Genomic DNA, 26,044 nt, shown 5'->3' with positions numbered 1-26,044 from the left:
AAATCAGCTTGATAAAATGCAGGAATCAATCTTTAGGAAGGAAACATAGAAACATTAATAACAAACACTATCACACAAATAATGAGCAAATGGAGGAGAAAATTTAGAGACAGTCGTTCCAAAGTAGAAGAAAAAACCAGATACTTACAGGTCAACAAAACAACACTGAAATTTGACAATGATAACTTGAAAGATATATTAGATAAAAAGGATGAGGAATACAACAAGAAAATAGAAGAAATAGAAGAGAGACTACTGAAATCTGAGGACATGTGCATAGAGGCCAACAGAAAGGCAAACAGAAATGAACAATATTCAAGGAAAAAAACCCAATAAATATATGACGTTTATAGAAGAAAGAAATGAACCCAGATAAGCTTACCGAAAAGTTCAGGGCATTCTTAAAAAGGAGATGTGAATTTAAGAGAGGAAGATATTAGTGCCATACACAGGTTACCAACCAACCCGGACATAAAAGGGACCTGCCCATTATTAAACATGAACAATACTGTTAAAACAGCAGTGATGAGGAAGAGGAGGAATATGAGGGATGTGGCATAGAATTGCGGATGATGCCCACAATAATGAATCTGGACTTAAAAATAGATTAACACTTCATAGGGAAATAAAATCACATGGTTTTTTAAGGGAGCAGGTATATGGGGAAACATTGACTGGCGAACGCGTAAAATTTGCGTGTACGACATATAGATGAGACATTGAGAAAGGCTCGCGAGAAGAAAGAAGGGGACAGAAGAAGGGGATTGGGAGGGCAGAGCGCTTCTAAAGTTAATCAATTAATATGACTGAGAAGAATTTTGTGTTGGGACTGTTTGAATATGTAAATTTACTTTGGTGGTAAAATATGCTAAAAGCTGCAAATTTAGTAAGATTTAAACTTATGTGTAAATGTAGCTTTAAAGAATTGCAGAGATATGAATTTTCATGTCTTGATATGTGCTGATGTCGGGTATTTCAACAATGAACTCTCCCTTTCCCCCCCCCCCCCTTCCCCTCTCTGCCCCCCCCCCCCCCCCCCCCCCCCATCATTAGGCTTACTTATGCTCCACACCACCCTAAACCACACCCTTCTTGGTTCAGAAAATGACCGGATTTTGGGAAAGATATATGCCATATGTAAGCAACTTGTTTCTTTGTGGACAGTACCCATTTTTAAAGGTAGGGAATAAAGGTTGCGGGTATTTGTCTATCATTCTGTTTTAACAGCATAAGATGTAAAAACATTTTGTTTACGAAGGTTAGTAAAATGTCTGAATAGTTCTGTATGTATCTTTAGGTTGTTGGTATACTATTATGTTTTTAATCCCAGAAAAGTACATTTTACATGGTCAGAATTGTAAAGCCTAAATGGATTTGAATAGAAAAATATACATGTTTCATAATTCTTGTAAATTAAAAAACAGAATAACTGTCACTATGCATTTAAGTAAAATCTATACAGAGAATTTGCAAAGCAACTTACGCAGCAAAAGTCATGTAAATGAGATTCTATTATTACTGTGTGGTTCAGATTTATTTTATTTTTTGGTTTATGCTATACAGAAAAACCCTTTAAAAATTTAATAGAAACAATGTAAAATTTATTTTAGTAAATGGACATGTATAAACAAGTAGTCATAGTCAGCAAATATTCTAAAATGTTTTTTGTCTTTAAAAAACTTTTAAAATTGATGATATACTCAAAAAATACTTTTTAGTTGTGTATCCATATGTAATTGTGCAAAATCAATGCACAGGCAGTTATGCGTTATTTTACTGTTTATTTTGTTTTTTTTTGGTTCATGTGTTATATGTTAAGCTGTTCGATTATATGGCATTTAATTTGTGATAGTATAGATGTATTGAAAGGTAGAAAGATGGGGATTGCCTTTTATAACAGTATTAGTAAGCTACTGAACATTTCTAGCCCGAAAGATAATATTAAATTTGTCTCATACAACTGCCGGGGTCTAAACAATATAGTAAAAAGAATTGATATTTTTAATTTCCTGAAAAAAACGAATGCTGAGTTTTATTGTTTACAAGATTGTCATTTACTGATGGTTTAGAAAAAGTTATTTACTCACAATGGGATGGAGACTGCTATTTTTCTCAGGGTACTTCAAAATTCTAGAGGTTTTTTGCATTTTTTGAAAAGAAATTCAACTGTTGTACACTCAGTTGAGCGAGATACTACTGGTAACTGTCTATTCTTAGATGTTAGTTATGAGGGAAAAGATTTACTTTATGTAATATTTATGGTCCAAATGCTGACAAACCTAGTTTCTATTCTGATGTATTTAATCGTATAGATACAATCGGTAATGTTTCGTACTTGTTTGGGGGAGACTTTAACTTGTATTAGATGCTGACAAAGATTATATGAATTACAGATCTGTTGATAATAATAGAAAAGCTAGGGAAAAAATCTGTACAATTATAAGGGAACAAAATTTGTTGATACATTTAGAATTATTAATGGCGATAAAAAAAACTGTTACTTGGAGGCGGATGAATTCTACACAGCAAGGTAGACTTGACTTTTTTCTAACATCAGAAACTTGCTGTCAAAAATTAAAGGGAGTCTTCTATTGGAATCTCTTACCGGTCTGATCATTCTGTTGTATGTTTAGAATTGGTATTCAATGAGATTGAACATGGTAAACCTCTATGGAATTTAATACTCATTGCTGTATGATAAAAATTATTTAAAAGTGAAATAATATAAATTGACGAGATTAAAAAGCAGTACTGTTTACCTGTATATTGTTAGAGAATGTACTTAATATAGACAACAATGATATTCGTTTGTTATAAATGATCAGTTATTTCTGGAACCTTTGTTAATGGAAATTAGGGAAAAACCATTGCATACTCAAGTTAAAGAAGAAACAGAGAGTTTCACGTGAAAAAATTTTAGTAACAAAATAGAAAATATAGAAAAGAACTTAGATGAGAATAACAAAGAAGAATTACGAATTTAAAAAATGAATTGCAAATAATAAGAGCAGAAAATATGAAAGGATATGTAATAAGATCTACAGCAAAATTATAGATGAGGGTGAAAAGCCTTCAGTTATTTCTGCAATCTAGAAAAACAGTATTGTACAAGCAAAGTTATTCCCTTTATAGAAAAAGAGATGGTAAATGTTTCTGTCAAATCAGTCAGATATTCTAAAAGAAGCTTGTTCTTTTTATAAAAAAAATGTATTCTAAAATGTTTTAGAAAAGTTGTATGATATAGAAAATGACTTAAAAGATATTCCCGTTAAGAAGTTTTCTAAGAGAAGCAGATATTTAGAAGGTCTATTACTTATAGTGAAATGCTCAACACCCTGATAAAAATGAAAATGAAAGTCTCCAGGTTCAGATGGATTTACTGTAGAATTTTTAAGGTTTTTTGGATGAAACCCTTTGGGCATTTTGTTGTAAGATCTATTAATTATCATTTACTATTGGTCCCTATCTGTTACTCATAAACAAGGAAAATAACATGTATCCCAAAAGAAAATAAACCCAGAAAATTTTTAAAAAAAACCCTTTGACCTCTTACATTTTTAAATGTTACCTATAAGTTAGCCTCTGGATCTTGCAAATAGACTGAAGTCTGTATTTCCAAAACTAAAAATCATGACCAGACTGGTTTTTTACAGGGTAGATACATAGGAGAAAATACTAGGCTACTGTATGATTAATGAAAATAACCCGAAGAAAGAAAGATTCCTGGACTATTTAAATTACAGTAGATTATGAGAAAGCATTTGATACATTATCCTTCAATTTCTTGAAAAGCTTTCGATTTTTTAATTTTGGACCACCCTTCAAGGAATGGCTTAGATTGTTTCTACATAATACTAAAGACTTCAGTACAACTTAATGGTTCTATCAGATTTCTTCAAAGAAACGAGGCTGCCCCCAAGGAGATCCAATTAGTCCTTATATTTTATATTGTGTGCCGAAATAATTGCTATTAAAATAAGAAATTCTGAGAAAATAAAAGGTATAATTTGATGAAGTTGAGTATAAAATATCTCAATTTGCTGATGATACTTTTACTCTTGTTGGATGGCTCGGAAGAGTCTTTACGTGCTACCCCAGATTGCTCCCTAAATTTTCATTTTATTCTGGTCTAAAAGTTAATTTTGAGAAGACTAATGTTTTTTTGGATAGGTGCAATGAAATACAGTACCCGATCTATAAAGACAAAATACAAACTTTCTTGGGGTACTACAAGGTTTAAAATACTTGGTATTATTTTTGATGTAGATCTTGATAATATGATAATGCTTAATTTCAATGATAAGTTAGAAATGTTAAAAGGAGATTTCCTACTGGAACAGAAGATTACTTACTCCTATTGGAAAAATTACTGTTGTAAAATCATTTTTGTTTTCCCCTCTTTTTCAAATTTGTTTATAATTTTGCCAACACCACCTAAAAATATTTATGGATAATTTAAACAAAATTTTTATATGACTTTGTATGGAATGGCCCATATAAAATAAAGTGCTCTGTTGTTGTCAAGAATTATGAAGAAGGAGGGCTAAAAATGGTGGATATTTATAAATAGAACATAGTATGAAAATGTCCATGGATAAAAAGCTTTTTAAAGGGAAATGGAAAGTGTTATGTGTTGTTAAAATCAAAATTTGGACTTACATAGAATTGTTAATCTTGGAAATTTGTATTGCGAAATATAATGAAAGGCTAGGAAACATTCTGGTGTGATGTGTTAAGAAGTTTTATTCTTATATGGGTAAGATGCCTGTTGAAACTGTAGATGAACTTCTTGCAATGCCATTATTTTATAACAGCTGTTTTAAAATTGGTAACAAAGGTGTATTTGATAAAAGTTGTTTGATAGAGGTTTTAGATTTGTTAAAGATTTAATATCAGACACAGGTGAATTTGTTGATATATCTTACTTAGAACATGTATTGGTAAAGGTTAAATTTTGTATTTTATGAAGGTTAAGAACATGTAATATTAGAATAAGTGGTAATTGTAGCTGCTATGGACCCGTTGTCTCTTGTTAGTTTCAAAAGTTTTATTTTCAAATATGGCAAATAAGCATGTGTATAATGTACTGATTGCAAACAATGATATACCTACTAGTCAAGTTAAATGGAACCAATGTTTTAATAATATTGAATGGAGTATGCCTAAAATCTGTTTTCTCATGAAAAAGAGATTTTACATTCAGTGGTTAAATTACGAATACTCCACAGAATTATTGGTACTAAGTCTTTATTATATCATATGAATATTGTAACTGATAATCTTTGTACTTTTTGTAAAGAAGAGGAAAGAAACAATTAACAATCTGTTCTGGTCTTGTACTTGTATTCAAAATTTATTGCAAGAAGTGAAAAATGTTTTATTGAATAATGGAATAACTGTTCAAATAAGGCAGAAGACTTTATTATAGGAATTGTGAAAAAGAATTGAAAAATTTTACGTTTTGTTCTTACAAATTAGAAATATATTTTTGCTGTAAAGAAAAGGATTGTACCAAGTTTTTATGGTTTAAAAGGTTATTTGAATGTTGCCTGGCAAGTAAACAGAAGCACCAAATAAAAGAAATAGAAAGAGATAACTGGGGAGTTGTACAGCTTTTTATTGTCAGCCACATACTTTAAACAACTTTAATAATATAATCTGTTGCCATTAGATTAGTAAATTGTTTTTCAATTATTTAGAATAATCAATACAGCTTAATCATTTCTTCTTTCTTATTCTTTTGTATGTTTCAATAACCCGAAAAGTACTTTTTAAAGAGGTTTCTTTTTTCCCTTTTAAAGTAAGGTTGAACTACGTTTTTCTAGAAAAAGATATGTACATGTTAATCTTGAATGTTATAAATGTTAAAAGTAGGAAAAAATCTTTGAAGTTATATGTAATAGTGATATTTAATGTTGTTAAAGTTATATATTGAAATGTAAATGTAAATTTTGTGATGAATAAACGGGCCTTAAACGTGGTTCAAAAAAAAAAAAAAAAATTATTTCGATTCTAACACGTTATTAAGGACTTTACAGTATATCCTTGTCGGCATGCATTAAATATTTGCCCGTTTTCAATCGGGTTCTTTTTCAGCGCGCCGCTTGACGCTATGACGTAATAAATTTTGACGTCAGGGAAAAGTGAATTGTTTGTTTTAATAAATTCCCCTGTTTCAAAACCTCTTTGTTTAATAGGAAATGAATCGGATCGTGTTAGAATGGTATTTATTTCTTTGTCTGGAGCCAAGACATGTCAAATGCACATCTGCGACTTTATATTTATATAATGACTGTTATTAACAGGTCTCAACAGCATGACAGTCCAGCTGTCAACAGCGTTGACAACCAACCCTTCAATTCGTCAACAGCGTTGACAGCCCAGCCTTCACATTCGCCAACAGGGTCGACACCCAGCCATCACAATCGTTAACAGCCGGGACAACCCAGCCTCCAACAGTGCAGTCAAGCAGTTCTTCAGAAAACTACCACTTTGTGTCAGCTGACACTCCAACTGTCCAGTTGCGACTACCACGGCGTAACTTGTCTTATTGTTATTAGTTGGACAGAGACAATCAGGGTAGATAACTATGGACTGGTTTTATGTCAAATTACCTCCCTTTATTTCAAATTAAAATGGGTATATCTCCATAACTAATGAAGATACTGATCTGAAATTTCATTTATTGTCAACAGATTTATTGGCAGATTTTTTCTTTTGTTCCTTACAAAATTTATTTTTTGAATTACTCCCTTTTACGTTACTATAAATAGCTTATTTTTAGTAACTTTTTTATTATTGGCCGTAGGGAAAAACCGAGACCACTTTTCTGTGGTACAACATGGAGGTACCTCCAATTTTTAGGTGTATTCTGACATATCTATACCTTGTAAGAATTTTTTTTTTCTTTTTGGTTAAATTTCTTCCCTTTGTTGTTCCTGTCCTTCGGACTTTGATATTTTACTGAGGACCTTCTTGTCCTCAAGTGCAATGATAACAGGTGAGCGATATAGGGCCATCATGGCCCTCTTGTTTACTAGTGAGTTTTTTTTTCAAGACTTATTTTTGATTTATTGTACACAAGTGAAAATGTTCCATTTGATGTCATTTCTTGCTGTTCAAAGTGAATTTACCTCTTAAACAGAAGGGGGTAGAGTTAGACTAAATACTGAGTTACATGCGACAAAACATCTATTTTGCCTTTACTCTTTAGATTACATATTGTGGAAGAAATGTAGACTGGTTTTACTTCTGCCCCAAGGTTATTTTTGAATGCAGTGAGCACAATTTCATTAAATCCTTTTACTTGAGGCACCCTAGAAAAAAATGATAAGTCACAGTTTTATTTTGTATTTTATTATTGTTTACCAATAGTTTGATGTTTCATTTATCAAAATTAATGGTATATTGAATTATCTGTAAACATTTTGGACAGTGGCCATCACTTAGACATTTGTCTTTACTTGCGCTTGAGGATATACCATGAAATATATAAAATTTATGAAAAATGACACAGCAAAGTTGTTAAAATTTTGCATACAAGTCTCTCACTGGATACAGTATGTTGCTGTAACATTGTTTTGAACATTTGAAATATTTACCATTATATTGGCCATACCTTAATTAATAGTATTATGTAAAGACAAAATAATATTTAGACATAAGTTAGATGTTAACAAGTTTGGAAAGATCAGCTATCTTCAAACAGGAGTTGCTGTAAATTAAAATGATCAAACTGTACCATTTGCAACATTTTATGCACATTTTGACATTCTCAACCAGGTTCTCCTATTACTAGTATTAGGTTGGCGAGGAATAGGGCAGTATACGTACTGATATCAAAAGTATGAAAATGACATTTTTCATCAAATTGCAACTTGGCACCAAGGGGCAGATACAATAATTTGTTACCTACCATTTAGCATATTGTACCACTGAATCTTATGGTTGACCCAAATCAGATGGTGGAAAAGGAAGACAAATCAGATCACGTTTCATATTTTATGATACAGTTTATTAATTACAATTTACTACTGCACTAACGAATCCATACATGCATGTCCAATGATGTTTCAGTGTATTCACTTATTGAAAATAGTTTGTCAACCATTGGAGAAGGTCTTTTGCTTCATCTACTGTTTCAGGCGGCATTCTTCCGATGGATTCCAGCAGCCCAAAAAGGGTAGTTTGCAGGGGCTCCTCACATCCAGTTAGCGTCGGTGTTTTGCAAAAGGAGCGGAAGGTGGCTACATCTTCCATTTCTACTGGAAAGGCATAGTCTCTTGTGCCTTCAGATGCAAAAAGAAGTAGTAAGATGAAGAATGCAAATCCAGTCCAGATAAACATATATTTGCAAATAGCGGTGTCTGTTTCATGTTTTTCATTGTTTTTGTTGATGGTAGCATGGCTATTTGTAGTAGAAGCAATATTGACACTATGTTTTATTGGATCGTGGGTCCGAACACCATCGGGACCCGCCCTTTTTATTGTAACAGACGATGAATTTTTCGTATAAATTGATTAAGAATATATGAATTTAGAAAATACTTGAATCGCGTAATCTATTTATATGTCAGTACGTTCTATGGGCCCTTTAAGAATGATATTTAAAATTTGGTCATACACGAATTTCTCCACCTTCGAATTCCGCACGTGGTATGTGATATGTATGACTCACTATGTTGATTGACTGTGGAGTTTAAATACTTTGAACTGAAATGACAGTTTTACCATAAAGTTGAACAATAAAATTTAATGTTTAACATTTAAGATGGAGCTTTCATCTATCGCTTGTGATAATAATATTAACATAATACCATATAAGTCTGGATGGTAGTAGAGGATTTCTGGCTTGCCATGGACTTCATCCCCATTCTGACGTCTGATTTGATGATCGTTCCATTCTTGTCGGCACAGATCCAGCTCATGTTGTATTATTTGTGTGAAGCAAAATCTTACACATTCTCTGAAAAAATGCAAACACGCACACACACAATCACAGAAATGCATATCATACACTCCATAAATGTAATGTCGAGTCTTCCGGAAACCCTACGAACCAAAATTTGCCTCCTTTAAGCTGTGCCCCCTCAACTTCATAGGCACGGTCATGAACAGGGATGAGGGGGCGCACAGGCCGTCCCATGTCTACGACCCTTCGTTCGTCGTTTCCACGAAACCGGAAACTGACGGACAAGGCTGAATATAGCCGGTCATCGCAGTGAAGACAACAGACCGTTGTCAAAACCGTCAAGGTAAAAAAAAAATATTTTGCATATTTTTACTATGATAGACTGAATTCTGAAGTTGATCATAACTGGAGTTCGCATTCATAGGCTAGGCCTACTGCCTTCTAACTGCACGCTTCTGTCAAAATCTCGAATATTGATATAATAATAATTATAATAACTTTATTTAAAGAGGATAACATTTGGCTATACCCAGTCTAACATATGGTCCTCTAACATAATAATTTTTAAAAAAAAATCATCCTAATATATACAGTGAATTGAAAGACATTAATAAAAATAATGTATTATGAACAAATTAATTCTTAGTTGCATAAACAGTATGTAGTACAATGAACAGAGATTAAGATAAGATAAAATTATGTATAAGACGTGAAAGAATAAATGTTATTTGTAATCCGCGCACTAAAACCCTAAAAACTTGTGAGAAAAGTACGGGAAGGCGTTGGATTACATTTAAGGAAACAATATTGTTATTATGTCACATATGTAATAACAGATATAGACTAAAGTAAACATAATAACACATGATATAAAAATGCGAACATTGCAAGTCTGTTACTCTTATTGATAAGACATGAAGGGAGATAAAAATGAATAGAAAGAAACAAAAACGAAAACGGATAAGAATTTTTTTTTTTTTTTTGACAAAATTGTCATATGAATTATACATAACTAATTAGATAAGTATGGTATATAGGAGTGAGCTTGACGGTCCGTTGGTTTTCATGGATTCCGGACAATAACTCGTGAAAGGCTTGACAAATTTAAATGATTTCATTCCACAGGTCGAAAATACAGATCAAGATTTTGTGGTCAGTAGGTCAAGGTCAGAATAACCCTGAACAGTTAAACGGTTTCTCGATGAGATGATAACTTGAGAACACTTTTGCCTAGGATCATAAATTTTGGAAAACAGATGTAACATCATGAAATAGATCATGTTCGAAGGTCAATAGGTCAAAGTTCAAGGTCACAATGACCCTGAACAATTAAGGGGTTTTTCCGGATGAAAATCTTGAGGATGCTTTAAATCTGGGATCATAAATTTTGATACACAGATGTAACATCATGAAACACAGGTCAAGTTTGACTTAAAAATTGTCAGTATGTTATAGCTGAAGGTCACAATGACCCGGAACAGTTGAACGGTTTCCGGATGATAACTTGAGAACGCTTGGGCCTAGGATCATAAATTTTAGTACACATGTGTTACATACTAAAGTACAAGTCAAATTTGCTATTGAGGTCAGTAGGTCAAAGGTCAAGGTAACAATGACCCAAAACAGTTGGTTTCCGGACGAAAACTTGAGAACGCTTTTGCCTTGGATCATGAAAATTGATAGGAGGTTGATCATGACCAGTAAATGACCCCTATTGATTTTGAGGTCAGTAGCTCACAGGTCAAGGTCGCAGTGACATGGAACAGTTTAACTGTTTTCGGACGATATCTTCAGAACGCTTGGGCCTAGGATCAGGAAACGTAATAGGGAGGTTAGTCATGACCAGCCCTATTGATTTTGAGGTCAAGTGACTTGGAACATTTAAAACTTTTCCAGACAATAACTTGAAAACGCCCATGACCAGCAGATGACCCCTATTGATTTTGTGGTCAGTAGGCCAAAGGTCAAGCAAATTCGCCTAGTTCTGTAACAAGGCCGTATTGTGGGGGTATAGTTCTTTCGCCCCTGTGATAACTCTAGTTTCGGATTGGGTGCTCCTTTCGTCTGCCAGAGCAGACGATTTTATAACAAGCCCTATTCCGTCTGTTCTATAAATCTACTTCCATATAGGTACTTTTGTCAGTATAATATTAAACGGTACATGGGCATATCTCTTACATAAAGATATGGCCATAAAATATAGTTCGTAACAACTGTGTAACTCACATGTGAAGGTTATTTGCGGTAGAAAATATCCCTCTGCTTTCCAAGTCACCAAGAATTTCTTGCCATGCTGCAATACACATCTCATGAAGTCTCCTCCCCAACACTCTATCCTCTGTGAAAAGATGATAGATTTTATATTACACATCAAACACAGTCTCATAGTTTTCTATTAATCCTGTTCGGGTTGAAACGCACCTTTTCACGACTTTGCTGGAAAATGTCCATGGATACAGTGTTTTCTAGGAACAACTAGAGCTAATCGCTAAAGGTGATTAATACTCCCCGCAACACCGCGTTAAACCCAGTACATTTTAAGCACCAATTAAATTTATGGCTACAATAACAGACCCGTTATTCTTAAGGAAATTGCATGACTTACATCTACAAATCACTGAACACATTAGATCAAGGTCCCTGCGACTATTTCCATTTGTATCCAGACATGGACATTAACAATGGTGACAGACATAATGCAGTCTATTGCTAGCAACCTATGCTTATATATGAATCTGTTTCGAACCTGGTTTGAAGGTGAACTCCCAATTAAGTACACTTTTCGCCCCTGCCCATCTCATCCCCGTGGAACCACCCGGAAGGACTCTGCATGTTAGCTACAACACCATTCTCGCTGCCTGCATCCATTCTGATGCATCTTGGTTGCTCCTGATTACAAAATTAAAACGTTTGTTTTACATAGACTGATATAATACATGCATGTACAAGTATGTATGTATCCAGTTCATCTTTTATTGTTGAGAAAATATGTAAAAGATATCCATTCAAGACCGCTGCACGAGTGGTAATAAAAGTGATAATTCAATGAAATCAAAACAAATTTCTTTTTAATCATACGACTTTCCAAAATACACTACCGAATACAGAGAGAAAATTCAAAGATACGGAAAATTTTAACGTCGTGTTGCACAAACATTTTAAGGGTGTTTTTCATTGGTCTGTCGAACTTCCGGTTAGTCAAAAGCGTACACCACGTAGCATTTGATTGGACGTTGACATCACGAGACAGAACTCTTAACGACGACATGTCTATTAGTTTCCGCGCGCTTCGGACGTTTGGGCTGAAACTGACGCATAAATTTAACGTCATAATTTCTCATTTTCCATAATCACTCGTATATATATATTCGGCCTTCTTCAGCAGCGTTTATTTAACAATGTAACAAGTAATCGGAAGTAACTTTTGGTCTGTGAGGTGCTTTTGACACAACGTCCCATGGCCTGTGACTCAGTGGAGCGCTATTCTTTGGTGTTAAATGCCATAGGGTCGGTATGTCCTTAGTTCTTTTTTTCATAAGTTCCCAATTGTTTTTGCTGTACAAGTCCGTCCGTGCAGCTTTTCCCAGTCCCATCTCCGCAAAAATCGTCCTTATTGTGGCCGTTAGTGTTGAAATGGACGGCCACTAGATCATCATATTTCGTTCTAATCCTGGACAGGTTCAACAAATGTCTCTGATACAAAGTAACGCCGGTTTCCCCTACACATATGTATGACTGGCAACGTTTGCAGTACAGTATATATAAAAGGATTATTACAACATAGCTCGATCTGGGATGCTGTAATTCGGCTTGAGTATGTTTTGGCCAGATCGGATCACCCAAGCCGAATGCAAAAATCCCAGACCCCACCCTACTGTTGTAATGACTCTTTATCATATACCTCTATCTTTTTGTTTGTTTATTTGTAATCGAACGAAATCTTAAATGTTTGTTGATGTTAAAATGAAATGAGTGATGTTTTTGATGTGCACTATTTATATAACTTTGTCAGCTCATGTATATTAATGAAAATAGTCCGGGGCCTCCGGGACCGAGTGGTTAAGGTTGACTTAAAATCACTTGCCCGTCACCGATATCGGTTTAAGCCTCACTCGGGCCGTTGAATTCGTTATGTCCGGAAACCATCCAGCTGGCTTGTTCTGAATACATTTTATGGATGTAATGTTGCTTTCTTTCTCTCGCAGATGTTTGTTTGTTTGTTTGTTTGTTTTGCGTTTAACGACGTTTATCAGCAGTATTTCAGTCATGTAACGGCGGGCAGTTAACTTAACAAATGTTCCTGGATTCTGTACCAGTATATACCTGTTCTCCGCAAGTAACTGACAACTTCTCCCTATGAATCAGAGGCGGAGGACTAATGATTTCAGACACAATGTCTTTTATCAAATCGTCAGGGAGAACATACGCCCCGCACCCTACTGAGCTAAGCGGGCGGGCTTCTCTCGCAGAAAATGGCAAAAAAAGTGTTTCCTATCAAATCCACATTATGATGTTTATAATAATTTGTTGATACTGAAAATGACATTTCCTAATGGTTTAAAGCTTATCTAAACTATTACATCGCACATGTTTTTCATAAAAATATATATTTTTTATTCTGGGCGCTATTTTCCAATGTAAATCGTGCGAGGTGCTGTCATTTTTGGAAACAAATACCGCGCTAAACACGCATCAAAATGAAGTCATTTTAACTCTCGACTGTGCGTGGAATGATTTTCGTGTGGAATGAATGTCGTTTCGTAGTTACAAAATGTGCATCAACCAGTTACCGGTAAATGTGCCTTTAAAATGCTACGAAGCATACGGGGGTCAGAAATACCTTATGTATGCATGATAAACATATAAATGCTTAAACTATATCTATACCTTTTGCTTCTGTTACAAACTCGAGGAAATATGATGCCACCACCTTAGGGTCATTATTTGTTCTATTCACTTTTAACCATAAAACTCTCCGGGAGTACCTAAAAGTCAGAACAAGTATGCTCGTATGGAATATGAAATAATAACAGATAATCATATCAAATGTTAACAAAAATGGTTTAAAGTTTATAAAGCTTTTTTACTTTTTGTGAAAATTAAGAAGATGTTCGTAATCTTTGAACGTCCACGGCACAACCCGAATGCCATGGCGATGTTGTCGTAGAAATTGCTTTGTGAAATGTTCGTGGTTAAACGAACGTCTTCTGAAATAAGGCGGATACACAGGTTCTGACAAGTTAGAAAGTAGTTGGTCGTCGGTAGCTGGACATTGCAGCAACTTTTTGGCAGCTGAATATTCCAACTACCTTTCCTGGTTCCTAGTTTTGATATTTTAAACTACTTTGTGGTCGGAAGCTGGATGTTCTGAGACTATTTTCTGGTCGTAGTTTGGTATTTGAATTCTAATTCTGCTTGGTAAATTTGGGAAAATTGAAACTTAAATTTGTTTCTTGAGGCTTCGAAAAAAAGTTTTGATTCAGCCGTACATGGTTTAAAACTGTACCAAAATGACCGGACGTTTTAATATATTCAATCCGTACTGTTCAATAATTTATGTCCAATAACTGAAAACATCAAACTGAAATTTTCCATACGCAAAACTAGCGAACATGGTCGCGAGAGGCTAAAGATATTTTTGCCGTGTACGTTCCCAATGTAGCACTTTCCAATGTGGGTAAATTGCCTGTCCTATGGCGGTTAGGCTGTATGTCTTAGAGGGTTCAAGTCGATTAAGTCAATTGGGCTGTCCTAGGGGGTAAAGTCGCTGGTGTTTACGCTAGCCGTCCTTGGGGGTATTTCTGAAAAAAAAAAAGAACCTCTCCATAGGCAGTCTTTGAGGAGGGGGTTCTTGAATGAAACCTTTTCCATATGAATTGCTAATGACTGCAAAAACAATTGGTATGATAAAATGTCTCATAGCCACTTCTGAGCGGAATAAAACGTCCGTACCCATGACTTTTCCAACAGGCCGTAATTCTAAAATGACGGGACGTTACGTCAGAAAAGGCGATCAAAAAGGTGTTATCGTCATAATGCCGTCATGACATGGAAAACCCTTTTCAATGGAAAAGTTCCATTAAAACAAAATCAATAGGCTATTATGACAAGATAAGGAAACGCAGCTAAATTTCCATGAAAATTAGGAGGGTCGCTTTTGTTGCAGTTGCATAATTTCTTCAAGTAACCAACTATACAAAAGGCCTAGAAAGCAGTTTGTGTTTTGTTTAGTACCAACGTTACGTATCCTCGACTAAATTGTCGGACATGATCACCGGAGATCAACAAACAATTATAACATGCAAATATCCAATTACCAAGCATGAATTACAAGTACTCGTAATTCAGAAAACAGATCACTTATCATTGAACAGTAAAATCTTTAACTATCGACCAGAAAATAGTTAAAAATCCAACTATCAACTATAAATATGTCAACATACATATCCTAACAATAGTTATGGATAAAAGAAAATAAAGCGTTCCTATATCACAGACCTACAAACAATGAACAACTTCAAGTAACTCACCCATCTATGGCACCATGTATTGCCAGCCCATAGCGCTTTATCTTGTCATATCCATCCATGTGAACTAAAAAGTTTGGACCTTTGTTGCGATATATTCTTCTAATGAGTCTATGTCTGCGTCTGGCTTCAACACCCTCTGGATCCAACAATCTCATCTGATGAAGAACCATGTTTCTACAATACAAAACAATGTTATCTTGAATGTCATGTTGTGCTCAACTGGCTACCATATTTTTCATTGGAACGGATCAGATTTAGCTGTCTTGGTCGAGGACAATACACGTATTATTTTAGAAGTAATGAGTTTAAATTGCATGAGGGGTGTTTTTTTTTTTTTCCCTTTAAATGGACCAACGAAAGGAGAAAATGGATTCATAAATGCTCGCAGTGAGCACGCAGTGCACATGTGATCATAAATAATTATAGTAAAATTAGCCTTTTTCTACAAACGTCTACAGTGGGGCTCGAACTCACGACCCGCTGTCCAGGTTAAAAGCCTGACGCGCTACCAACTGTGTGGTCTTGAATTAAATTACTCAAAAACCTACAGAGTAGCTAAAAGTTGGAGCTAAACCAACCTACAAACTGCACCATAGACTCTGATAAAAATAATAAAGTACAAAAACAACAAAACTGTGACAGTTCTCATAAGCGTGTTTCGTGCTTTTCGTGACTTGCATGGGGTGTAGAAGTAAACCGTTTGGGGTATTATTTTTCAAAGTTTGTTCATCCCATCAATTGAAAAGAGCACATAATTCACGCTTTCTGAACACGATAGCTGTACATCGAAAGTAGTTCGCCTTTGTCTTTAAAGACCTGTTCCAGTCCTACCTGTCACTGAAAAAAGCATGAAAATCCTGACTATGAACATTGACGCCTGTCAAAATAGAGTCCATTTTATATAAAATTCTATATAAAATACCTGTGGTTTTGCGTGTTAAGTGTGACGCGTGGCCGTTAACTGTTACCTATTGTAATTATGGGTTGCATACAATAGAATTTGAATAGCCGCGGAGCAGGGCTTTAAGTTAATAGGTATTAAATATGTAGAAAGGTACTTCCATCTCCTCCAATACCTAAATTTATTTCTGGTAGTTTATACTTACCTTCCCACAGACATTCCGTGTCGAGACCGTAATCTTTGAGACATCGAACGACAGCCAAGATTGCGTCCGCTGCCACAGAGTTCACTCTGAATATAAACGTATAGAAGTATTCATTAGAATCGCGTTTCACTGAAATTAAAGCCAGAAGTTTGCTTCTATAAACTGTACATGATACATCCATACATTCAGCTTTTTAATGATACTAAACCGAATATTGCATATGCATTATAATAGCCTGATCATTTAAGATTATTTCCCAGGGAAATTTTAGGTTCTGCTTTGTAACATGTTTCAGCCAGAATTATTTTCTCAAATGCATAGAATGACCTATATTTTGTCTCTGGACATCATCCAGATTGTAATCGTACCATTTTTCCCATCGAAACGGTGTGATGTCATGTGGAATTAAATCGGCTGAAAAGTAACCCACTCGTTGCTTCAAGTAATTATTAAAATAAACGTTGTAATTCGGACTGATAAATTATTCACAACAGAACAGTTGATATGGAAACATACTAGTCAGCTAGATGCATTTTTCAACTAATAACTTTGTCCTAGAATATTACGAGATCAGCAAAATATGGACCCCATAGTTTCGTAGATTCGACCTAATGAAATGCTTCGACTCACGCTCGTTGCAACAACGCTGAACACATATAATTTATTCAGTGAAATGACGCTGAACACAATATAATTTATTCAGTGAAATGGAAACCACTTGGTGTTGCGCCATCTGCTGCGTTGATTAGGCTTGCTATGACCTTGAGATTGTAACCATTTGTTTGTGGCCTTGGTTGTAAACTAGCATTTTAAATAGGACCTTTTTCAAACTTTAATATCGTTGATAAAATGGCTTAAAGCGTCTTTCCGATTCAAGGACTAAAGAATTAATTACATGCATGTATGTATTTGTTTGATGATAATTTATAGGGATAGTTACCATATGTAATAAATGTCCCTTGTACACTTGCAAGAAAAAAAAACAAAACAAAAACAAAAAAAAACAAAAAACAAACAAAAAAAAAAACGATAAGCTCTAGATAACGTTTCGGCCGAATTTGTATATTCATAAATTTTCAAATGGTTTCTATTTGTTTTGCTATTTAAGTAATGTTAAAATTCAAAATGCTTTCTACTTCTTTGTTCATATGTTGTACAGCGTTTTTTTCAGTTAAACCAAATATTAATTAGGCAAATATTCTCGAGTCAATCGCTTTGAGTGTTTCCATGTATTATAGCATTAATAATTATAACAACAAAACAGACTGTCATATTGTATCATAATCAGAGTTTTTTTCTGTTTTTTTTTTTCTCTTTTGCTTTGTCTTACATGAATATTTTCACAAATATGATAACTTTTATTTCTACCAAATGCATGTCTTTTACAGCTCGAGTTATCAATGTTTAGTACCATAAAACGCATAACCACACTGAAATAGGAGCATCGAAAAACACGATTCGAAAATATTCGAAGAATATTTTTTGCAGTTTTCTTGGAATATATTTTCATTTCAATGAGTCAAAGTCTGGCAATTTTCTGCAGAAAATTGATATCATTTCATTTCATATGTCAAAATAAAAATTAAAGCGGTTTACCACCAAAAGTTGCAGAGTTAACGCCCATTTACTCAGAAATTATGATTTTACAGGAATGAGAAATGCAGTTAAATTATACCTGTATAGCATTTTGAACCTCTTCAACACCCCACACGCTTCGTCTCCTTAAGTTCAATCTGTTTAAATGCCTCTTAAGCTGACGAATGCTGAAAAGGCATACGAAATGAATGGTTAATTATGCTGCTTTTGGCTAACTAGCAGCTGTAGATATGAGGATCATCAATAAAATCATGATTTTCACACTCAAGGACCTGCGTTCGAATCTGCATATTGCCCTATCGCGAGAGCGGGATTGGAATTTTTAGAGCTGTAGTTCTAAAAGCATAACCATACCAGACATCTATATCCTCTCCAACATACTTATAGACAAGCATAATTATGTTAAGAGTAGCAAAAATTCTAGTTGTAAATATACAATTTTTTATGACAGAACTCATCATGAAAGATCTTGTTCATCTATATAACATTACATATCTTCGTATGTATGCTTGAAACATGAAAAGCACAAAAAGTAGATGTGTGTGAAAAATATCAATTAGATCTATAGCAAAAGCATGTGGTTTAGTAAATACTGTCAAGTTTGATTGTAAACAATTGCCAAACTGTAAACAATCTTTAAAACGAACAAAAAACTTACAAATATCTGAAAGAAACTAACCTTATATCTACACCCATATCCGATTTTAATAAAACAAGTATTTCCTTGTAGACATAGCCTCTGTTAAAATGAGATTTTATAAACTCGTCCATTTGTACTGCTGTACTGGAAGATCTTCTAATTTTGAGCATGCGCATGCGCACCGGAAGGCGATGGTGCGATAATGATAACGCGACAGTACGATGGTGATAACACGATAGTACGATGGTGATAACGCGACAGTACGATGATGATAACGCGACAATACGATGGTGATAACGAGACAGTACGATGGTGAAAACGGAATTCCGTTAGGGCCATCGCCTTTGTATGTGTTGATCTGAAACGCGATACTCGATAGTACGATGATGAAAACGCGAAATCACGAAACTACGATAACGAAAACGCGACAACACGATGATGATAACGCGATACTACGATAACGAAAATGCGATAATACGATAGTACGATGATGATAATGCGATATACTATCGCATTTTCACCATCGTACTGTCGCGTTTTCACCATCGTACTGTCGTATTATCGCGTTTTCGTTATCGTAGTATCGTGATTTCGCAATATCATTATCGTACTATCGCGTTATCACCATCGTACTATCGCGTTATCACCATCGTACTGTCGCGTTATCACCATCGTACTATCGCGTTTTCATCATCGTACTGTCGCGTTTTCACCATCGTACTATCGTATTATCGCATTTTCGTTATTGTAGTATCGTGATTTCGCAATATCATTATCGTACTATCGCGTTATCACCATCGTACTGTCGCGTTATCATCATCGTACTGTCGCATTATCGTCATCGTACTGTCGCGTTATCACCATCGTACTGTCGCGTTATCACCATCGTACTATCGCGTTATCATCATCGTACTATCGCCTTCCGGTGCCCATGCGCACAGAAGAATTCCTCTCCAGTGTTCTGGTTTCTATTTATCTTGTTATTTAAGCTCTGTTGAAATTAAAAATGATTTCTATTGCTTCCCTAATGGGTTGTAAAACGTTTTTTTCAGCTAAAACCAAATATGTACTTATGCAAAACTCTGCAGGTCAATCGGTTTGAGTTTTCTATATAGTATATGCTAACAGAAAAAAAAAATGTTTATATTGTACCATGATGGTCAGGGCTTTTTTGTTTGTTTTATATTTGGTCTGACATGAATATTTTCACAAATATGATGATGAATATTTTCACAAATATGATGGTTTATATTTCAACACTGAAAAGCAAATGCATGTCTTGTAAAGCTCAGGTCATTGATGTTGAATTCCGTAAGACGCATAACAACACTGAAATCGGAGCATCGCAAATATGTAAATTTATGTTCTCTTATGAAATAAATTGTTTTAATTTTGGTGAGTATCGTCTTGTCTAACATAACGCATCACTGCTAATCCGCACCTGTATTTGTATTTATAGTCGTATCAGTTCAAACTAGTCTAACAAGTTTTAATCCCACGGGATTTTCATGGGCAAATTTAGTGCAGTGACAAGTACATTCTTTATCGGAAATCCGTAGAGGACAGATCGTTTACAAAAATTTAAAGAAGATTACGACGGAAAACTGCAGCGCTACTGTTTTGAGAATTCACAATTGAGATGAGTATACATTATATATTTTTCTTTAGATATCTGCGCTTATAATTTTGATTGCTGAACTTTTTGTTTATACGGCATTGAATATGTCCTCTGGAAAGTAATGGAGACACGTGTTCATCGTTACAATCAGCAAGATATTGGCTATTTGGTTTATTCAATCACTGACTGAATCAGTCTGAAGTGAATTTTAGTTATAAAAAAAAATAAATAAAAAATAAAAATAAAAATAAAAAAATAAAATTAACAGACATAGTGAGCTGACAAACACTCACAGGTAAAACATGGTGTGGGTCGAGCGTTCTTTTTGTTTGCATGTACATACGCAAAAATGCAGTACGTTAGTTCCTGTACATTATTCTCGGTCATTTTTATTATGGACTTTAATCATGATGTTACAATATGCATGTACAGGTTTCACCCGAGTGTAGTGAGGTTTATGCATTTCTAACGTAAAATGTTGCGAAATATTTTGTAACAGATTTAGTATCGCTAGGATTAATCAAAGAATTTTGCTTTTGTAGCCTAATATATTAAAAAAAAAAAATTTCACAAACTTTTAAGTCATTAAATCAAATAGAAATATACATTTGGTTGTTTTCTTACCATTGTCAAAATTATACGTTTAAATATCTTGCTTCAATGATAAAAAACATGCGCATAGTCTAGTTACAGCTTAACAGATCCGATGAAAAGGAGCGACAACAATTAATTGGTTCCAGCCGTTTTCAACAGTATTCAGTCAGATGGTTAAAGTGTTCGTAGAGACTGCACATGGAAAATTGAACTGTTAAACAATATAATCCGGACATGTTCGAGTAAGACGCAGTTCTAGCCTTACGATTTGATGCGGATTATCCATTACGTCAACAACTGTAACACCAGCATTAACACGGTCAATCTCTGGTATAAGGACTGCAGAAAACTAATGTCGTCAACCGGCTATTCTCCTAATGTCTTTAAACAGTTTAGCTATAGGAGCGGCGTGGCATGGTCGGGATCGGCAGCTATTGGGGCACCTTGTGTTTGAAAGGTAACTGCTGTACTGGTTAATTTTATTAGATCCGATTTATCTAGGTCCGTTGTAGCATTACTTAAACTGCCTCATGTAAAAGAATAAGTTATAAAAATGCATTGATATGGAAAACGAAATAATCAAGAAATATCGAAAATAGGTGTAAAACAGAATTGAATCAATTATGAGAATAATGTTAATAATAATAATAATAATCATAATAACAATAATGATATGAATAATAATTTCAATAATATGAATGCAAAGAAGACGTCACATGAAACTGTCCAGCATATTCGTTTATGACGTAACAAGTCAGGGCAGTAAGACTCTTCTAATTGAAAGTCTTATGGCTATTGGTTTCCTATTCGTCCGCCTGTCTTCCGTTCGTCTGACGTTCGTTTCAAAATAAATAGATATAAATTTCGACTGAAACCTCACAAAAGGTTTTCATGATGACCCTAGCTTATAGTAATCGAACTATTGGATAATAGTACAATGTACCTGAATGACATTGTAACATTTAAAGATATACAATATGTAAAATATTCAGCGAGTTTCATAGATTTTGATACATCTTAAAAATTAAGGTACATAGCAAAAGGTAATTTCTAGCTCTAGACTTTTAACTGTTTGTCAATGACTGCTGACCTATTAGTAACGTGTATTCACTGCATACCTCGTTTTGGCGAATTTTATTTTCATAAAATGTTGATGTGGCCCTCAATACACGTAATGTGCATTTCGGTATGACATATTGTAAACTTATTAGTACTAAAATCTAAAATGCATTCATTCGTTGAAATCTATAGTTTAATCATCTTATATCTAAGAGATCGGTGAGAGCAATCTTTGTCACGTTTCTCATTAGTGCGAAGTACTAGAACCTACAATTTCTATTAGGTCTGTATGTTCTGCTCATTATTTCATAGTTTTCTGCACCTTCGCGCTGCTATGTTGCTTCCAGGCATTTTAGCTGGAGCTTTGTCTTTCATATTTTTTCATCATTTTCATATATACCATGCTATATATTTACAATATGCCATAATTTTCATTTGAAAATTTTACAATAAAGTCACGCCTTATCCCACATAATTTTGTTTTGTTTTGCTATATTACTTGGTACATTTACCTTTGTCATAGAACCGTGAACTCCCTTATGCGTCAGACCCGTATGTAGACAGCCTCCATAAAATATAACCTGCTACTATGGTCACACAGTCACCTGTCTTGCGAAAATATATGTTATCACAAATACCGGCATTTTTCAGTCCCCAAGGGAGGTTCTGCAGCCGGGTTTGACTGTATAAAATATTAAAATATATATAAAAAACCCTAGCACCCACCAATAAATTAAGTAAATTTATGTTCTCTTAAGAAATAAATTGTTTTAATTTTGGTGAGTATCGTCTTGTCTAACATACGCATCACTGCAATCCCCACCTGTATTTGTATTTATAGTCTATCAGTTCAAAACTAGTCTAAAAAGTTTTAATCCCCCGGGATTTTCATGGGAAATTTAGTGCAGTGGGCAAGTACATTCTTTTATCGGAAATCCGTAGAGGACAGATCGTTTACAAATTTCCCTCCCACCCTTCCCATTACAGTACTTTGTTGTTTTTTAACATATTTTTCTGCCGTCAAGTTTAATCTGTTTTAGGGTCACAATGGTGAATCATACGCTGAACCCTGCCACAAAATGTACTGCTGCACCAAACATGTCACGGGCCGCTTCTGTAATCTATGGTATATTAGAGATAAACTCTACAGTGTGGTGTGTATAAACTCAAATTTTTCTAGTACGCTTCTGTTGGTACATTAATCATCATGGAAAAAATACGGTTGAATGAAACCGGCTTGATTTTAACTGCATGTATTCATTTATAAACATTCCCAATGTTACTATCTTTTTCTTTGGTACTTTGTTTGTTGTTTTTTGTTAAATTTGGTTTGAATTTAAGCACGAAGATAACATGAATTAGTGCGGGTTTATTACACAAAGCGATAGCATGCAGGTTCGCCAATTCTGCATTGTATTTGCAGAAAGATGGTCTTAATGTCATTTATTCTGTAAAAAAAACAAACAAAAAATTGAATAATTTTTTTTAGGACATTTGTTTTTGTACATCGATTTATAATTCGATGACAGCTCATGAAAATTACCCAGTTTTTCCGTGTTGTTTTTGTTCTGTTTGGTACATTTATTTTATCTGCTAGAAACATTGATGATAGTAAATACTCGGAAAGCAGGGGGTGGAGAGAGCCTTTTCGCTGGTCAAGAGCCCCCGGATTCTCCCTACACTCCCCCCCCTCTTATAAAAAAAAATATCATAAAAAAAAAGAAAAGAGTTAGGGTTGGGGCAGCCGGCTCGCAGCATACGATTAACCTGTCTTTCTGGGTAGTTTTTAGATGAAATTAAAACAAAAAATAATAATTATAATATAATAAAAGCGTAAAAATTAAGATAACATGACAAGTATTTGTCATATTACATATGAATTGTCCATTCTGTATTCTGTCTTACTGCATATGTTCATAAATATCCGGTATATTTTATGTTTTCCTTTCGGCATATTGATTGCTTAAGTACATGCATATTTGAAAGAATTATGATATTTCTGTCTATATATATTTTGAAGACGTTCTAATTGATGCATTGTGTTATTGGAATTGATTGTTATAAAGAACAGTAGTTAACCACCATCTTTGAAACCATTTTAAGTTGTTTGTTTGGTATTAGTTATATAGTAAAGGAAAGAAATAAGGCGTGTAATGCGTATATAAACTTGATTTTATTTTGTAAACATACATTATTTGCATTGATCTGATTTCATCAATTTAGAATTTTTATTGTCGTGACTTAAATGGCGCTTACAAAAATTTTAATCTTTATTCGGGGTACAGTAAAGAAAGTCTTCTGTATTAAAATGTTTGGCTCAAGTCAATTCTAATTTCATTTTAATTTTTGTCCGTGTTGTGAGCAATATTTAGTGATCCACAAAATATTTTTAATTTTTGTATACTAAAGGCAGTATCAAAATAAAAGCTCACTTGTCTAGGTTGACCTTCTCGTATCTGCAAACCTCGCGCTCGGTTGGTCATCTCTTTTTATTGGTGTTTATTGGGCGGGCGCTCTTTAAACCCTTAGAAGGGGGCCTTGTACCATGTGGTCGGCCATTCACCTGGTCCATGGATTGACTGTGTCTTATATAAACAGGGGTTTTTCAACTTATCGGCCATACGATTATTAGTGTCAGTCGAAAGTTGCATTTGTTATATGTAGTGTAGGTCCGTACATATTTTTATAATTTGTGGATCACTTTGCTACAAACCTCTAACACATGGGGTTTTGTTGAAACAGACATGTAAATCCCCCCTGTTTCTTACGTTTCCAGTCTGCTGGTTAGCTTTAGTCAATCGCTTTGGGTGGATTATATTATTATTGTAGCATAATTTGCTATAACCATTCCCTCCCCACCGGTCCGTTTGTTCATATATTACATTGAAACAATTTTTTCAATATTTTAATATTTTTGTGCGTTTGTTTTGCTGAAGACTTTCTTGACTTACATCAGATTTTATTTTGATCTTGGTGTTATGTTTCATTTTGCATTTACTTAATCTAGGAAGAATATTTTTTTTGATATATCATCTTAAAATCATAGAGATCGGTGAGAGCATCTTTTGTCACGTTTCTCATTAGTTTCGAAGTACTAGAACCCACAATTTCCTATTAGGTCTGGTATGTTCTGCTCTTATTTTCATAGTTTTCTGCACCTTCGCGCTGCTATGTTGCTTCCAGGCATTTTAGCTGGAGCTTTGTCTTTTCATATTTTTTCATCATTTTCATATATACCATGCTATATATTTACAATATGCATAATTTTCATTTGAAAATTTACAATAAAGTCACGGCCTTATCCCACATAATTTTGTTTTGTTTTTGCTATATTACTTGGTACATTTACCTTTGTCATAGAACCGATGAACTCCCTTATGCAGTCAGACCCGTACTGTAGACAGCCTCCATAAAATATAACCTGCTTACTATGGTCACACGTCACCTGTCTTGCGAAAATATATGTTATCACAAATACCGGCATTTTTCAGTCCCCAAGGGAGGTTCTGCAGCCGGGTTTGACTGTATATATATATATATATATATAAATACCCTAGCACCCACCAATAAATTAATCGAAGAATATTGTTTGCAGTTTTCATGGCACATAGTTTCTTTTAATGCATCAAAGTCTGGCAATTTTCTGCAAAAATAAAATAAAAAGTAAAGCAGTTTACAACCAAAAGTGAGTTAACGCCCCCTTACTCAGACATTTTATTTATGATTTTACAGGAATGAGAAATGCAGTAAAATTATATCTGCACAGCATTCTGAACCTGTTCAAATCCAACACGCTTTGTCTCCCTAAATTCATTTTCTGTAAATGACTCTTAAATTGACGAAAGCTAAAAGCATGGAAAAATTTTAATTTTTTTTGCTTTTGACTAAATACACTGTAGCTATAGGAATCAAATCCAAAACAAACAAATTTTCACACACTAGCAAACCCCGTTCGAATCTATACGCCCTATCGCAGAGCAGGAAACTGTA

The 26,044-nt window shown here is 34.4% G+C and overlaps 2 protein-coding genes across 2 annotated transcripts; both read right to left on the bottom strand.

The window, feature by feature from the left end:
* Nucleotides 1-7,987: 7,987 nt before the first annotated feature.
* On the bottom strand, nucleotides 7,988-11,712 carry LOC128552597 (uncharacterized). The gene is made up of 4 exons (XM_053533645.1): nucleotides 11,658-11,712; nucleotides 11,138-11,249; nucleotides 8,817-8,965; nucleotides 7,988-8,288 (listed from the first exon to the last, which is right to left on the bottom strand). The coding sequence occupies exons 1-4, from the start codon at nucleotides 11,710-11,712 to the stop codon at nucleotides 8,086-8,088; spliced, it is 519 nt and encodes a 172-aa protein (XP_053389620.1). The 3' UTR covers nucleotides 7,988-8,085.
* A 2,069-nt stretch (nucleotides 11,713-13,781) lies between these two features.
* LOC128552596 (uncharacterized) lies at nucleotides 13,782-19,075 on the bottom strand. The gene is made up of 5 exons (XM_053533644.1): nucleotides 18,823-19,075; nucleotides 18,223-18,310; nucleotides 16,548-16,633; nucleotides 15,442-15,615; nucleotides 13,782-13,896 (listed from the first exon to the last, which is right to left on the bottom strand). The coding sequence occupies exons 1-5, from the start codon at nucleotides 18,957-18,959 to the stop codon at nucleotides 13,782-13,784; spliced, it is 600 nt and encodes a 199-aa protein (XP_053389619.1). The 5' UTR covers nucleotides 18,960-19,075.
* Between the last annotated feature and the right edge of the window lie 6,969 nt (nucleotides 19,076-26,044).

Source organism: Mercenaria mercenaria, unplaced genomic scaffold, assembly GCF_021730395.1.
Source record: "Mercenaria mercenaria strain notata unplaced genomic scaffold, MADL_Memer_1 contig_2936, whole genome shotgun sequence".
In the NCBI taxonomy this organism is placed as follows: Eukaryota; Metazoa; Mollusca; class Bivalvia; order Venerida; family Veneridae; genus Mercenaria; species Mercenaria mercenaria.
The sequence above is the reverse complement of the archived record's forward strand: the minus strand, read 5'-3'. Positions and strand labels throughout refer to the sequence as shown.

Coding starts and splice junctions, on each gene's coding strand:
- LOC128552596 (XM_053533644.1), bottom strand. CDS start 18,959: ATGCGCATGCTCAAAATTAGAAGATCTTCCAGTACAGCAGTACAAATG. Junction 18,311..18,822: donor GATATGGGTGTAGATATAAG/GTTAGTTTCTTT, acceptor ATGCCTTTTCAG/CATTCGTCAGCTTAAGAGGC. Junction 16,634..18,222: donor AGGTTCAAAATGCTATACAG/GTATAATTTAAC, acceptor GTTTATATTCAG/AGTGAACTCTGTGGCAGCGG.
- LOC128552597 (XM_053533645.1), bottom strand. CDS start 11,712: ATGAGATGGGCAGGGGCGAAAAGTGTACTTAATTGGGAGTTCACCTTC. Junction 8,966..11,137: donor ACCGCAAATAACCTTCACAT/GTGAGTTACACA, acceptor GCATTTTTTCAG/AGAATGTGTAAGATTTTGCT. Junction 8,289..8,816: donor CTACCATCCAGACTTATATG/GTATTATGTTAA, acceptor TTGCATCTGAAG/GCACAAGAGACTATGCCTTT.